We start from the raw sequence: 15,720 nt of genomic DNA, 5'->3' as shown, positions 1-15,720 counted from the left end.
ATATATAAGGTAGAGGAGTAACTGAGAATGATTCCTGACACCAGCCTTGGGTGTATACACACACACACACACACACACACACACACACACACACATCCCTATACCTACCTGTGAACACACACACACCTGAACATACACACACACATACACACACACACACACACACACACACACACACACACACACACACACGAACACACACCACCTGTGAACAAACAACAACAAAAGAAAGGCTTTTTTGCTGTAAATTTATGCATTCAGATATTATTGGGTGTGAACCATTGAGTCACTTAGTACTTCACTGTAGAAAAGCAGCAGTTACTGCCTTGGGCTGCTTCTGAGGGGCGTGGGACTTTATTTTAGGAAGAGGGCAGAAACCAACTGCTCTGTGAATGTCACAAGAAGTGAATGTCACAGGTTTCGGCTATTGTGGCCTGTGATAGGCAAGCAGTGCTAAGAAGGAACCAGTGGTCCGGACAGAGGAATTCAAAATTCCTTCAGCCCCAGGTCAGTCTTTTTTGTTATTAATCTGGCATAAGACAGCATAATTTCAGTTATCTTAAAAAGTATGTTCTCATATTAATTGGTCTATGTTTTCCAAATGACTTCATTTGTTTGATCCAAGCAGTATAAATACAAATGTAGGCTTTCCTTCATTCTTAGTTTTCTAAGGCTAACTTGTTAGAATGTTATCAAACTAAGAAAACTTTTAAAGCTGGATGTAATGGGAGAAGCAGGAGATCAGGTGTTCAAGGTCAACCTTGACTCCATATCAAGTTTAAGGCCAGCCTGGGCTACATGATTTATTATCCCAACAAACAACAAATGGTTAATTTTTTTAGGGTACCACTTCAGCCACCCCCACCTCAAAGAGAAAGTTAGTCCTTCCTGATTCTATGAAGTCAGCTGATCTCGAATCTAAAAGCTCAATAAACATAGTCTGTGTATTTCTCAGAAAAACTTTAGAGGAGTTGGTTCTGTTGGCTGAAAAGTCATTAACAGGCCTCTAGTGACAAGTTACTGCTTCTTTTTAAAATTATCTATTTTATTTAATGTGTACTTGTGTGTACCTGAGTGTATGCATGTGTACCATGTATATTCAGGAGCCTTGGGTGGTCAGAAGAAGCATCATCGTCTCTAGAACCGAAGTTACAGGCTTGTGAGCCACCGTGCAGGCGCTGGGAGCTGAACCTGGGCCTCTGCAGGAACAGCCAGTGTTGTAAACCACTGAGCCGTCTCTCCAGCACCCTTTCCTCCCTCCCTCCCTCTCTCTCCCTCCCTCTCTCTCCCTCCCTCCCTCCCTCCCTCCCTCCCTTCTCTCTCTCTCTCTCTCTCTCTCTCTCTCTCTCTCTCTCTCTCTTTCTTTCTGTCTGTCTCTCTGCCTGTCTTTCTTTGTTTTCTAACTATGCTGTCTATTCAAACTTGAAAGATTAGAATTAATCTTCTTTTGTTTAGTGAATTAAATTATCTTACAATATTTTTTGGTTGGGGATTTAGCTCAGTCAGTGGTAGAGTGCTTGCCTAGCAAGTACAAGGCCCTGGGTTGGACCCTCAGCTCAAAAAAAATATTATTGTGCTGGACATGGGTTGCATACCTTTAATCCCAGCATTGGGAGGCAGAGGCAGGCTGATTTCTGAGACTCAAGGCCAGCTTGGTTTACATAGTCAAACTGTCTTTAAAAAATATTGTAAGATAATTTAATTCACTAAAAAAATGAAGATTAATTCTAAGATGGCCTTGAGTCTCAGAAATCAGCCTGCCTCTGCCTCCCAATGCTGGGATTAAAGGTATGCAACCCATGTCCAGCACAATAATAATTTTTATTGGTTACTTTGATGTAGTAATTTTATAGGAGGAGGCTAGGACTTTTTCATCATGCATAAACAACATGAAGTTTCATTTTCTTCACACTTATATGACCTTATATACAAGGTTTAGTTAAACCAAGAATAATACAGATGAAGAAGCTAAACAGAAAATAAAATGTATTTTTCTAGCATGGAAACATTATGTGTCCAATTCATACTTAAGTCTAGAATATCCCAGAGGATGTGGGCTTTATTTTTGGGTTATTTGTGAAAATCTTAAAAGATACGTGCTGACAAAATATCTTGTCTTTATAACTTAGACTCTAGGGGGAGGGCGCTTTCTACAAATTCCTGCAACAGGCGTTTCATCTGATCATCAAATCTCACTCTAGGAAGGGTGGATTTATTTCCTGTCCCCGGCTGTGATGGACCAGCAGGAGTCTTCAGTGTTGATCTTAAGCTGTTAGGAGGTAGCTCCCCCTGCAAACCTTCATCCCTCTTGGTTAGTTGCTGGAGTTTATCATTTGCCTCTGTTGTCTGTCCACGCTCCATCTAGTACAGATACACAGGAAAGACAGACAGCAAGAGCATCCTGTTACTAAGACTTCCTGTTGATTCTTGTCATTGTATTGGCACAACAGCTTCCTTGTGAGAGCTCACCTGCCCAAACATTTATCATTTAAAGAACATTGTTTAGGGAGCCGGTGAGGTGGCTCCCTGGGGAAAGGCTGTTGCTGCTGAGCCTGTGGAGCTGAGTTTGATCCCCAGAACCCACATGGTAGAGAGAACCCACTCTGTTAATGTCCACGTACCTTGACCCATGCACTCTGGTGCACACATGGTTGCACAGGCATGCATGCGCGCACGCACACACACACACACACACACACACACACACACACACACACACACATAAATAAATAAATAATAAATGTAGTAGAATTTGTTGATGAATCTAATTTAGTAGTTTTTAGCATAACTTTGTAGCTGTCAACGGCCATCAATTAATTTTAGGACTTTTTTTACCCCAAAGAACCCTTGACTATGAGCAACACTTGCTTCCCCTTCTCTGATTCCACTCAGCTGACATCAGACATTGATCCACTTTCTATGCCGATGGAATTTGCTGATCTAAATATTTGGCGTAGACAAGGTTTTAACAACATATGACCTCTTGTGGTTGGCTGCTTTCATCTAACATAGGCTTTAGAGTTAGATGTATCAACAATTTATTCTTTTAAATAAATGGATATATGGTATAGAGATGAGTTTATTCTTCGAAATTAAAAATTTAAATCTATTTAAATTCATTGTGTACTTTTCTTTGTGTGTGTGTGTGTGTGTGTGTGTGTGTGTGTGTGTGTGTGTGTGTGTTGGTCAGAGGAATCTGTTCTCTCTACCATGTGGGTCTCGGGGATTGAACTCAGTTCCTCAGATTTGGCCGCAAGCACCTTTCCCCTCTAAGTCATCTTGTGGCCCCGTTTTCTGCTTTCCCACTGACTGTTGACATGCTGTGATATGTTTTTTGATGTGCTGTGACCTGCAGGTTTGATGTAGGTTCCCTGGCAGGACAATTGACGTGTCAGTACAGTGGGGCTGAGCAATGGCTCAGCTGCTAGGACCATGTACAGCTCTTGCAGAAGACCCAAGTTCGTTTCCCAGTGTCTACATCTGGTGGCTCAATAGGGCCTGTGGACAGTGGCATTTGTGTGCAGACAGCCACTATGAATATATATGTATATAAAGTTATATACACACAATTTTATGGTTTTGTCCCCTCTTGTTCATTTTCCTGTTTTATCTTGTCCATTCTTCTATTGAATGATCTCATCGCCACTTTGGGAAAAGAACCCTCTATAAACTGAGAGACAGCATTGAATCAATGCTAGCCAGCTACATTGCATCCCAGCCTGCGTGGGTCTGACTCTGGCCTCTGCATTCACGTCTGCTGGTTCACATCTGCTAGTTCACTGTCCTTGTTACTTTAGCCTTCCTGTTAGCCGTGAGTGGAAAGTGTGGTTTCCACCTTTGTCCGCGTTGTCAAGAGCGTTTTTGTCTGTACACACCCCTTGAGCTTCCATGAAGATTTCACAAACATTATGTCCATTCTGGCGAAGGAGCAGAGGGGTGAGTGACTGACCAAATCTGCAGGAATATTTTTCCTATGCATTAGTCATGAATCCTATGCCTGAGGAGGATGTCTGGTGGCCCACCTATCATCCTCTGCATTATTCCTTCAAGGGACAGGATCTTTCCTGAACCTAGAGCCAGGCTGGTGGCCAGCAAGCGCCAGACACTTTCCTCCCACAGTGCTGGGGTCACAGGTTCATACAGAACCACACTGGCTTTTCATGTGAGTGCTGGGGATTCAAACTCAAGTCCGCGTATCTACAACACAAGGCACTTTTACCCGCAGACTGACTTCCCAAGTTCCCTCAACTCTCTCCATCTCTGTGCGCTGTGGTGGTGTAAGTGTGGTATGTCTCCTTGGCTTGCAGGATTTTAACACTTGGTCTGCAGTTGGTGGTGTTTTACAGGCAGGTCTGAGGAGTGGCCTTGCAGGAGGACGTAGGTCCCTGAGGGCAGGATTTGAGTTTCACACCTCACTCTGCTTTCCATTTGCTCTCTACCTCATGCCTCCAGTGAGGACAGGAGCCTCCTGCTCTGGTCACCATGTCCGCTGCTGTGACCTTCTGCCATGATGGACTCTTGTCTCTCTGGGTAAACTCTCCTTTGTGTGTAGCTATCTTGGTCAGTGTTTGGTTTTGTGTTTGTTTGTTTGTTTGTTTTGTTTTCACAGAAACAGAAAAGTAACTAATACATGTAGCCTCTGTCCAATAGAGATCAGCTCTGTGGGTAAAGTGTTCCTTAAATGGCTTAAATGTATCTTTCCCGGTTGCCCTAGGGGCATTTCTGCCTATGTATAGAGACATGCCTTCAATATCTATAACTTTGTGTCTCTGTCTTTCTGTCACTCACTTCTTGTACAGAGACTCAGGTCAGTCAGAGGGGAAATAAAAAGCCTTCCCAAGTCCTTTCTCAACATGCATATGCCTTGGGTATGGTCTTCCAGTGTCCCAGAAGTGTCAAGGGTCTTTCCAAAGTGCCTCGCTGTCATTGTCAACGGACTTTGTAAGTTTTTGGCTACATCCATGCTCAGCCCACTGGTCTTACCACCTCAGGAGACTTGAATGTTAAGTATTTGCCTGTAGTCAGGGCTATTCGCAGTGAGGGCTTTGAATCAGAAGAGATGTCCTCTGATCTCTCAGCAGAACTTTGCTCAGAACCAAGGAAAAAGCAGCCCGGGGAGGATTGTGAGGCTCCAGTTGCACACTGCCTCTTCAGCAGTAGCTGAGCTGCTGGGATTTATGGTCCCATACCTCCAGGCATATTGTTTCTAAAGTCTTCCTTGGAGCTGGGTCAAAGGGCTAGGGATTCTGAAGTTGAAGCACAATGAAACCCAAGGTTTCTACTGAGCTTTTTTGTTTTGTTTTTAAGCATCACCCGAGCTGTTGGTCATATTGAGATACTTTTCAGGGTCATACAGAAGACTTTTTGCTATGGTGTCTTTGCTCTTGTGGATGAATGGAGCTATCTCAAAGGATGTTACATCATCACCTCTCTAACTTTATTTTAAACTTGCATTTTTCTCTTAGGACAGATGAGTCCAGACTAGATGGGAAATGCCTAGGGCACACTGAGGAGTGAGCACAAGGTTGATTTGGGATAAGGAGTTTCTAGAAAAAGGCACCACTGTGCCTTGTGTAAGTTTTCACAGGTGCAGTGTGATTGACAGCCACAGGAGCTAGGGAGGTGGATGTGTTCTACATTCTATTATTAAAATGCTGTGTTCTAGAAACTGTAGTGTCTAATTTTCCATTCCATAGTAGATAAGGAAAACAAACTTTAAAGCAGATAGACAGGTGACTAGCAGTGTTAGATAAGATTTTGATATAAAACAACAGATGGATGTCAGTGAGGACACACAGGTCACCCCAATCATCACTTTTCATAGGTGTGTCTATGGCAAAATGGAAATGTTAATTTGTGCCCATATTCTTTGCTTTTTGCAACTGATAATGCCTCGTGTATTCTAGCAATTCTTTCTGTCAAGAATTGGTACAATGTTTAAGATCTGATACTTAAAATTATAGACCCCCCCATTTACTCAGCACATCTGTGGCAAGAAATATTCTACATACAAATGATACTCCAATGAGACACCTCTGTCTCCTTGGTGACAGATTCCATTGATGGAAAAGATGCAGTAACAATCCAATTCCATGCATCATAGGAACCACAGCCTCTTACAAGCTGAGATGTCCACAGTGGACAGTTTCAACTTGAAGACACAAGTGGAAACATGATTCCCCATCTTGGAAACAGAGCACTGGCACACAGTAGCTTGGTTTTCCCCACTCTCTGTACCAAATCCTTCAGGTCTGTGAGCAATTCTAGTGCCCCTACACAGAGCAGAGCACACATCTGTCTGTTGCTGAACATAGCATTTGTGGGGTTTCTAGCTGCATTCGATGCTAAGGGTTAACTGACCTCTCCAGAACAAGGTCTGGGTAACCCCTGTGTTATCTCCAGACACTGTGAGGACAGGCCACTCAACATGTCACTGAAGCAGAGCGAGATCTAGAATTAACTGTTGACAGAGCTCCGTAGCCAGGTAGAGCAGGATTCCCATGCAAATGGTGAAAAGTGATCTCAGAGGAGTTGTCTGCTTAGAACCCTGTGGAACATGAGTCCCATTAGCTGACATCATGGTAGCTGGTTTGAGGGAAACATCTTGGGGATCAAGGAGCCACTTGTAGCAAGAAAGACAGAAAAACTGCAAGAGTTTCCTATTGCATGTGGCGTGAATGGATATAAGGCCCACTCTTCAAAGCCCACATTATACAGAGCGTATTGTCAAAAGCCTATGTTCAAAGGCTTTCCCAGGCCCTATCAAATCATAGGATGCTTGGCTGGGCTAAATAGCACACATGGGCCATATCTTCCACCAAATGCGCGCGCGCATGCACACACACACACACACACACACACACACGTTCCATTCCAGGGAGTGGGGTCCTGAGGACTTTCTGTTGGTGGTAGGTATTACATAGAGAAATACATTTCAAGAAACACAGTTGTAAAAGGGTGTACTTAGTAATGTAGGGATAGCTAGTGATTTTAGTATTTAACGGGGAGTTAATAACTCATATTGGAGACAGACAGACACCTTGCCAAATTACAACTGTTTCCCTGAGATGATTTTTCTCAACTCATTTTTTAAGTCTAGTACAATAAAACCCAAAGACAGTATTATGATGCTAGACTCCATTTGAGTGGGATGTCCTTCCCTAAAGAAAGACATTGAGATCCTAGAATTCCTGGATTAAAAACTTTTCTGAGGGCCAGGGACTTAGTGGGGAAAGTGTTTGCCACCCAAGCATGATGACCTGAGTTTGCTCTCCATTACCCACATAAAAACAGCCTGGCAACAGGTGCTGTAATCCAAGAGATACACAGGTGAAGACAGGAGGCTCCCTGGGGTGCCTGGGTCTCTCTGAGTTCAATGAGAGAGACTGTCTCAAAAATATGGTGGAGAAGGATTAGGAAGATGCACAGTGCTAACCTTTGGTCTCTATATGCACTCCTACACAGGCACCTGTAGACAGGAACACACACACACACACACACACACACACACACACACACACACACACACACACACACACACACAATTCTAGCTGGATCGTTATATATTTTGTAAATACCTTATAAATATATTGTTAGTGCTATCCATAAGGTTGCTATTCAGCCATGAGGCACCAGTACCAATGTTGGTGTCCACTTAGCTATTAAAACTCTTTCCTTTCTTCTTGCAGTGTCCTGGCAGGTTACAATGGTACCATCTTCGCATATGGGCAGACAGGCAGTGGCAAGACATTCACCATCACAGGTGGGGCCGAGCGCTACAGCGACAGAGGCATCATCCCAAGGACTCTGTCATATATTTTTGAGCAGTTGCAAAAGGTAAAGAGAACAAGTTCCCATTTTATTTGATATTTTCAGCAGGAATACACCGTGGTGAGGAAGTGCTCTAGACATCTGTTACACTGAGCCCACTTAGGAATGTGCTGTTGTAGAAAAGCTCTGGCCTTTCCATTTAAAGAAAGGTTCAGACTTTGCTGGAGGAATGGAAATTAAGAAGGTACTTCTCATACCAGGGCTGGGACTTCATCAAAGAAAGGCTGGGGCTCCATTTGAGATGCCTACAGGACTTAGAGAGCTTTTGCGGTGGAGTGGGAGTCGGTGTGATGGATGCTGTGTGTCAGAGTGTGTGGGTGTGCATGTGTGTGGGGAGGGGACAGAAGTTGAGGTTGGAGGTCCTCTCTTGCTCTCCGCTGCTTTGGTTTTGTTTTTGTTTTTGAGATAGGGTCTCTTGCTGACCATGGGCTCACTGATTTGACTGGCTGATCAGTGAGCCCTGGGGTTGTCCTTCTCTTCCCCCAGCCCAGCATTAGGGTTACTGCCATACCCCACCACACCCAGCTCTTCACATGGGTTCTGGGATCTGAACACAGATCTACATGCCAGCACAGCAAGTTCTTTACCCACTGAGCCATCTCCCCACTCAGATAACACCTTTGACCGACTAGTATCTTACTCTGCAGTTAGAAACCCTTTTATTGATACATATTTTCCTCTAGCCCCTAAATACCAAATCTGTCAGACAGCATGATTGCCACTTTCCCATGGTAATAATAGAAGCTGGAGGAATTTGCCAGAATATGAACCCTACTACAATGAACATAGTCCTGTTCTAGATTCATCCCCTGTCTTTACTGAATATCTCACCTACTTATGAATGTTTGCCTGTGTGTGTATGTCCTATACATATACCTGGTACCCACAGAAGCCTGGAGAGTGTGTTAGATCCCCCAGATACTAGAGTTGGGATGGTTGTGAGAAACCACATGGGCGTGAGAATTGAACCCAGGTCCTCTGTAAGTGCAACAAGTCTTCTAAACCCCTGAGCCATCTCTCTCGCCCCCATGTGTGGCTTTTTAATACAACATATATAGTAACTACCACACTAGGCATCTTTATTCCCATTTTATAGTTGGAAAAAGTGAACCTCCATTGAGATACTTTTCTCTGGGCCCACATCTTACAATAACCGGCCCTCAGCTCTGTAAGCTGAACGGCTTCTTTGCCTTGCCTCCAGTGCCTTTGTAGCTCAGATTGGCTTTGTTTCGTTGGCTGTGTTTGAATCCATTTCCTGTGATGAGTCACTTAGCTTCTGTGGGTTTCTGCTTTCCATTTTCTGAAAGCAAGAGTTGAACGGTTCTGGAAGCTCTCTGTCTCCCTTCCACCTCCAGCAAGTCCTTGAATTCTGCATAAATGTCTGACTGCGCTGCTGTGATAGTCACTCTGGATTTCCCTACTGAAGGTTATTTGCATTTTGAGTTGCAAAGAGAAGAAGTTGCTGAGATCTGCATAATTCTAATTGCCATCCGCAAAGCAGCAATTATCCATTAGTTCAGCTCTTCTCTCACTGGAGCAAGAGTGCCAACTGTGTGAGCCAGGAAAAATGGAGGAGGAAGGGCTGAGGAGTGTGTCTGCCACATCCAGAGCCCTTCTCCTCACTTCCCCTGTGTTCCTGACACCAACTCTTGTGCCCTCTCCACACATTTCACAAACAGGAGCTATAATTTCCAATAGCTTTTTTTTTTGCCGTGGACCAAAGTGGAAAGCTGACATCTTGGAAGGGTGGCCAGGGTTGTGTAAACTGTCACGGTTCTGAGGATGTGTGCCACCGATGGCATGTGGCTTCATGTCTCAATGTCATGGAGCTCCTGTGAGGCGACAAACACATTGCATTTTAAGATCTTGGGCTGGAGAGACAGTAAACCAGTTAAGAGTGTACTTGAGTTTTGTTCCAAGCACCTGTATAGGCAGCTCACAACTGCCTAAAACCCTAGCTGCAGGGGACCCAGTGTCCTCTTCCAGCCTCTGCAGACACTACATTCTCATGCACATACCCCCAGAGACAAACACGTAATTAAGAATAATAAAAACAAATCTTTAAAGTTCTTGGCACACTGGGTATGCTCAGTTCATGATCATTTTTACCATATCATTAATATTGCATATGCAAATACTTAATTATTGTTTCCACACTCATAAATATTCATATATGTCCAAGTAGCCTAATGATACCTGGCCAGTTTCAGAAAACCTTTTGAAGTTCTCAGAACCAATGAAGCCAATTTCCCTGGTTAGGTTGAATAGAATAAACAAATCCTCTCCTAATGGGAAGTATGCTTTGTCTCTTCTAAAATATTCTCCGTGCTTACCAAAGAAGTCTAAAAGTCTCCAGGGCGCTGACCATCTGTCGGTTGTTGGGAGACCCCTTTGTCATTGATGTCATGTAAACCTTGTTTAGTTCTGAATCATCCCAAGTAATTTCCCGGACTTGGAGAAAGCCCACCAGACCTACTGACAGCCAGGAAAACTGAAATGGACCAGTTTCTGCTGTGGGCCACACAATTCGTTACAATCGCAGTGGATTGTATTGAAACAAGCCGGGTGACTGAAAGTGCTCCATGGAGTGTGTCCACACTGGAGACTAGAAAGCAGACTGGAGCCAGAGGCCCCTGCCGATTGCCCTGGATCAGCGAGCTCAGCATGGGACTGAAGCCAAGTCCTTCTTGAAGACGGTCTAAGACCTCAGAGCACCCTGTGTTGTGAAAGGCCTGCGAGCCAGGATGTATTTCCACTGGACTTGGGAGGATTCCATTTGTTTCAGAACTTGCTTCTCCTTACATTGGAGCATTGTGAGGCTCAGATTTGTTTGGGGCAGAAGAAATGTCCGTCTGCAAGAAACACATGTGTTACATTACAGCCTGGCAACCCAGAGGCTGAAAAGGACCAAACAAGGTAGCTTGCCACATCACTCAATGAGATGTGGGTGTGTATGCCAGAGAAACTGTAGAAGTAGAGGCTGGAGGAGCCAAGGCATTGTCCTTATCCCCGGGCAGTGGGCTGGCCGTTTCCCTGACTTCTTATCCTAATTCTAAAGAAGAGAACACCCCCATTGTAGATGATGGCTCAGATTCACCACTCTTTTCTCGTGCCCATTCCTTTCATATTCTTGTATTATTTTAGCTACTTTGACCAGGGCTGTAATAAATACCCAACAAAGCAGCTTAAAGTAGGGTGTATTTTTGCCTCAGTGTTGGAAGATGTAAGTACACCGTGTGGGGAGGGCGTGGTGGTGGGAACATGACTTGACTGGTCACATTGTGTCCACAGTCAGAAAGCAGAGTGATGAATGCACTTAGCACTCCGCCTCTTCCTCTCTTTGCCCCACTTACTCAGTTCAGGACTTGGGACAGTGCCATCCGTATTCAGGGAGGGTTTCCTTCCCCAGTTACCCTTCTCTGGAAACCTATCATACTTAATTCTCCATTTGGAGGCTGCTAGACACAATACTTGAAAACACTTATCAACAACAGGAACAACAGTGACAGCCACAGTGATTCACTGGTGCCCAGGTATTTTTGGAAGGACTTGAAATGTAGACATTCTTCTCTTATGTCAGGTTTCCAAGGTCAGGAGTATTTCTTAACTTATTATTAATGTGAAACCATGTTAGCACGATGGCTCTAGCAGAGGGGAGAGTTTTGTTCCGAGCACCTACATTGGGTGGCTCACAACTGCCTGTAACTCCAGCAGAAGGGAATCTGATGCCCGCTTCTGGCCTTTGTGGGTACCTGCACTCATGTGCACATACATACACACATACACACATACACATACACACACACACACACACACACACACACACACACAGAGAGAGAGAGAGAGAGAGAGAGAGAGAGAGAGAGAGAGAGAGAGAGAATAATTAAATCTTATTTTAAAAGAGTATAAAATTCTGAGTAGTAGGAAAGTAAAGGAAAATTAATTATGATCAAGTGATCAAGAATGGAAACTTTGGCTCCTGGTCTTTGAACCAAAGTAATAACCTCTGCTCTTTTATGAATAGAGTGTTCACAGAATGTAAGTTTGTTTGTTTATGTGTTTTTAGTAACCTTTTTGGGGGGATCTGGAAAGTAAAAAATGATGTGTTATTCAGTTCTACAACCAACTTGGCTCTCTGCAAGTGTATATTGACATTTTATGTATAATGTGGAACCAATAAAAACTAACAGACTGAAGTTACTTGTAATCATGGATATTGGGTATTAAAAAAAATAATAACCCACTTCTCGCAGATGGCCACAGCAACTCAAAAGTGTCACGAACTGCAAATGTAAACCATATAACGTGGAAGGACAAAGGAGGGTTCTGTGAGAAAAGCCTGGAGACAAATGGTGCATCTCTCTCTAGCCAAGCAGTTGTTTTCAGCCATAACATAAAGCCTTTTCCTTCTCCACCCAGGACAGCAGCAAGGTCTACACGACACACATTTCTTACTTGGAAATCTACAATGAATGTGGCTACGACCTGCTGGATCCCAGACACGAAGCCTCCAAACTGGAAGATCTGCCGTGAGTAGCCAAGTAACAGAAACCCACAGGAAATGGTTTTCAGATGTTTGTTTCTATTGTTCCCTTTGAAATTTGCTGTGTTTCTGGTCTCGATCATAATTAGCAAATATTGGATAGCAGCATCTTTCTGTAATGAGCGGGAGTGATGGGAACCAAGATTGCTTGAAACTCATTCCAAGGGGAAATCTCTGTCTCAGTGGACATTTCAAGATTGGAGGCAGCACTTTACCCGCCCCCCATGAAGCCACACACTCCTTTAAATATTCCCTTCTTCCAAAAACAGTATTCAGTTTATGCAGCAGTAAAATAATCTGAGAGAAAAAGGAAATTCGGGAGTGTTCCCCAAATGCGTCTCTGCTGTCATTAGCACCAACATTTATAACCCTTTGATCAGGTCAGCATTAGTCATTTTCAATGAAGTGCAGCATTCAGGTCTGTTGACAGAGGACATTGCCCTGCCAGGATCACAGTGCTGATGTTTGTTTGAAAGCTGCCTGAGTTAGATGTAGTAATTGGTTCATGTGCTCGTTTCCAGGTGCTTTTATGTATTGGAAGTTGCCTACAGCCAAGAAAAAAAAAAGAGTCTTAAAAATTCATTTTATTTTTAAGTGTGTGTGTGTGTGTGTGTGTGTGTGTGTGTGTGTGTGTGCATGCGCACGCACATGAGTGTAGATACCAGTGGAAGCCAGAAGAGAGTATCTAATCCCCTGGGGCTGGATTTACAAGTGGTTGTGAACTGCCTGCCAGGGTGCTGGGAACTTAGCTCAGGTCCTCTGCAATGCTTTAATTATGCTCTTAATTGCTTAGCCATCTCTCCATCTCCCAAATCTAAATCATTATTATTATTATTATTATTATTATTATTATTATTATTATAAAATGCTCTAAAATAAATGGAAATAATTATAAATTCTCTATGAATAGGATAACTAATTGACTATTGAATATGCAAGTTTCATATTCAATAAGCAAGTTATTAAATTAGTAAAAAATGGAAATAAATAATAAGCTAATTCATAATCAATGTATTCTTTCATTAGTATTGATCAAGGTATTTTACAATCACCTTTTTATGTTTACAACATTCCCAAAATGGAGTCAGGAAACAGAACAATTATTTGTATTATAAATATTGGTATAACAATGGAGAGAGATCACAGACTCTGGAAAAAAAAGCTTTGCAAACTTAGGGGAGTAAAGTTTACTTATAAAATTGTAAAGCTTCTTGGTGGGATAGGAATAGCAGCCTCAGACAGAGTGCATGAGTGGAAAGGCTGTGCTGTAGATAGTGATGGCATGAGTCTGATGTGTGCAGGTCATCACGGTGCAGCCCTGCCCCACACAGTTGTTGTTCTTATAAAAGAGGACATGGGTGCATTCTGTAGTGCTGAGGATGCCAAGAGAAGTTGGTAGCTTATAATCCATAAGAGGGCCAAGCTAACTCCTTGGTGTGGGACTTGGAGCCTCTCTGACTCTGATAACCATCTCTGTTGCTTACACTCTGCCTAGCTTATTTCCCGCCCCAGAAGCCCAGATGCAGTACTACACCATAACACCCCAGAAGCCACTGGCACCAGCCTGAGGAAGGGCTTGAGGGTCAGGTTTCTGATTTGAGGCTCCTTTATATTCTGATAACTTTTTGTTTTATAGTCTCCAGACTGACTGCAGATTGAATCTTGTTTAAATTGTTTTCAGTAGCTGGACCTGGTGGCACATGCCTTTAATCCCAGCACTGGGAAGCAGAGCCAGGTGGATCTATGTGAGTTGGAGGCCAGCCTGGTCTACACAGCGAGATCCAGGACAGCCAGGGCTGCACAGAAAACATTGTCTTGATAAACAAACAAATAAGAAATTGTTCTCAATATATTTAGAAGGCTGTTTGATACCATGTTCATAACGGTAATAGGTTCACCTATAGGGCCTGTGAACTCCCCAGCCCTGGGTTTTTGGCCAGGTTTATAGTGGGCCTCAAATCCAATTAGAAAGCAGCTGGTTACACCCATAATATTCATGCCACTATTACACTCATGAGGTTATCTTGCCAGACCAGTCATTATTATGGCTAACAAGGTTCACAGCTGGATACGACTCTTGATGACTTTTCTCCCCCAGCAGTCTGCATAGCACCTTCCAGAACTATGAAAGCTAGCCAGCAGGGAGAAATCTTCCAGATAAATATCAGCTTGATTTTTCCAAGTCCTCTGGCTAGAGTGTGTAATACCTTCAGCAATGGAATCTTACTATCAAGTTCTGCTGGGCAACCAAGAGTGATGGCAATAACCTGCATTGTTTGGGATCCTCTGGGACTCATTCCTTGACCAGTAACTCACAGGGAGGTTAAAAAATTGTTTTCAATTAGGCTCATCAGTACCCAACAGTTTGCAGACATTAAGCTAGACTCTAGGAGTGAAGGGCTTGTCTTTGATATACAGAGGAGAGAGAAAGCTGAGATGTTTGAAGAGGTGGAGCAAGACTATGAGATAAGGGATCCAGATGGTTTACACCTCCAACCTCAGGTGTGATTCAGTTAGAATTGAAAGGTAAACTGCCAAATGTTGGTTTCTTCATTGTTGACCTGGGACATAAAACCCAGGGAGGTTTCATTCACCTGGCATTTCAGAACAATTAATTGTCAATAGAGCAACAGTTAACACCCAGACATTCCCACTTTCATGCTAGAGTGGTTGGGGGTAGGTTCACAAGTTTTTACACAATGGGGCTGTAAGAACTAAGGAGTCCATTCAAAAGATTGCCATCACAAACCTGAGCAGGTAAAGATGAAGAGTTTTGCAGATGTGACTTTGGGTCTACCATCCGACACTGTGTGTGTACTTAAGTAAGTCTGAGGTAGGGTGTTTGTGGCAGGAAGTATATCTCACTTGGCTTAGTAGTTTCCTAGTATCGGTGCCTTAATATTTCTTTCAAAAATGATCTGTGGGGCTGGGGAGGTGGCTCCATGTTCCAGCACTTCATGCTGCTGTGAAGTGTGAGGAATAGAGTTCAAATCCCCAGAACCCCATAAATGCAGGTAGTTGTGGCCAGCCTGTAATTCCAGCCTCAGAAGGCAGAGACAGGATCTCCAGAGCAAGCCGCCTAAGGAGACTGGTCCTGTTGGTGAGCTCTGAGTTTGATTAGGAGATCCTGCCTCGAAGAGTAAGGAGGATGAGCAGTGAAAGATGCTTCCTGACATCCACATGCACACCCACACATGGCAAACACGCCTGCATACACATATATATGTGAACATGACAAAAAGGAAATCAGCTGTGAAATCACACCTGAGAGGCTGAGGCAGTGAGGGAGAAGAGCAATAGCAGACCATGTCCCTGTGGATCTGCTATTCGGGGTAAGGCGCAGCCAG

The 15,720-nt window shown here is 43.6% G+C and overlaps 1 protein-coding gene across 1 annotated transcript in view; it reads left to right on the top strand.

Annotated features, from left to right (window-relative positions):
- Kif6 (kinesin family member 6) overlaps nucleotides 1–15,720 on the top strand; it is a 304,808-nt gene that overhangs the window by 46,424 nt on the left and 242,664 nt on the right. Inside the window, exons 4-5 of the mRNA XM_036168128.1 lie at nucleotides 7,689–7,836; nucleotides 12,250–12,359. Of these exons, the coding sequence (XP_036024021.1) occupies nucleotides 7,689–7,836; nucleotides 12,250–12,359 (258 nt within the window). The remainder of the gene's footprint in view (nucleotides 1–7,688; nucleotides 7,837–12,249; nucleotides 12,360–15,720) is intronic.

This window comes from Onychomys torridus, chromosome 18 (assembly GCF_903995425.1).
Source record: "Onychomys torridus chromosome 18, mOncTor1.1, whole genome shotgun sequence".
Taxonomy (NCBI): Eukaryota; Metazoa; Chordata; class Mammalia; order Rodentia; family Cricetidae; genus Onychomys; species Onychomys torridus.
Note: the sequence above shows the minus strand (reverse complement) of the source record. Positions and strands in the feature narration are given on the sequence as shown.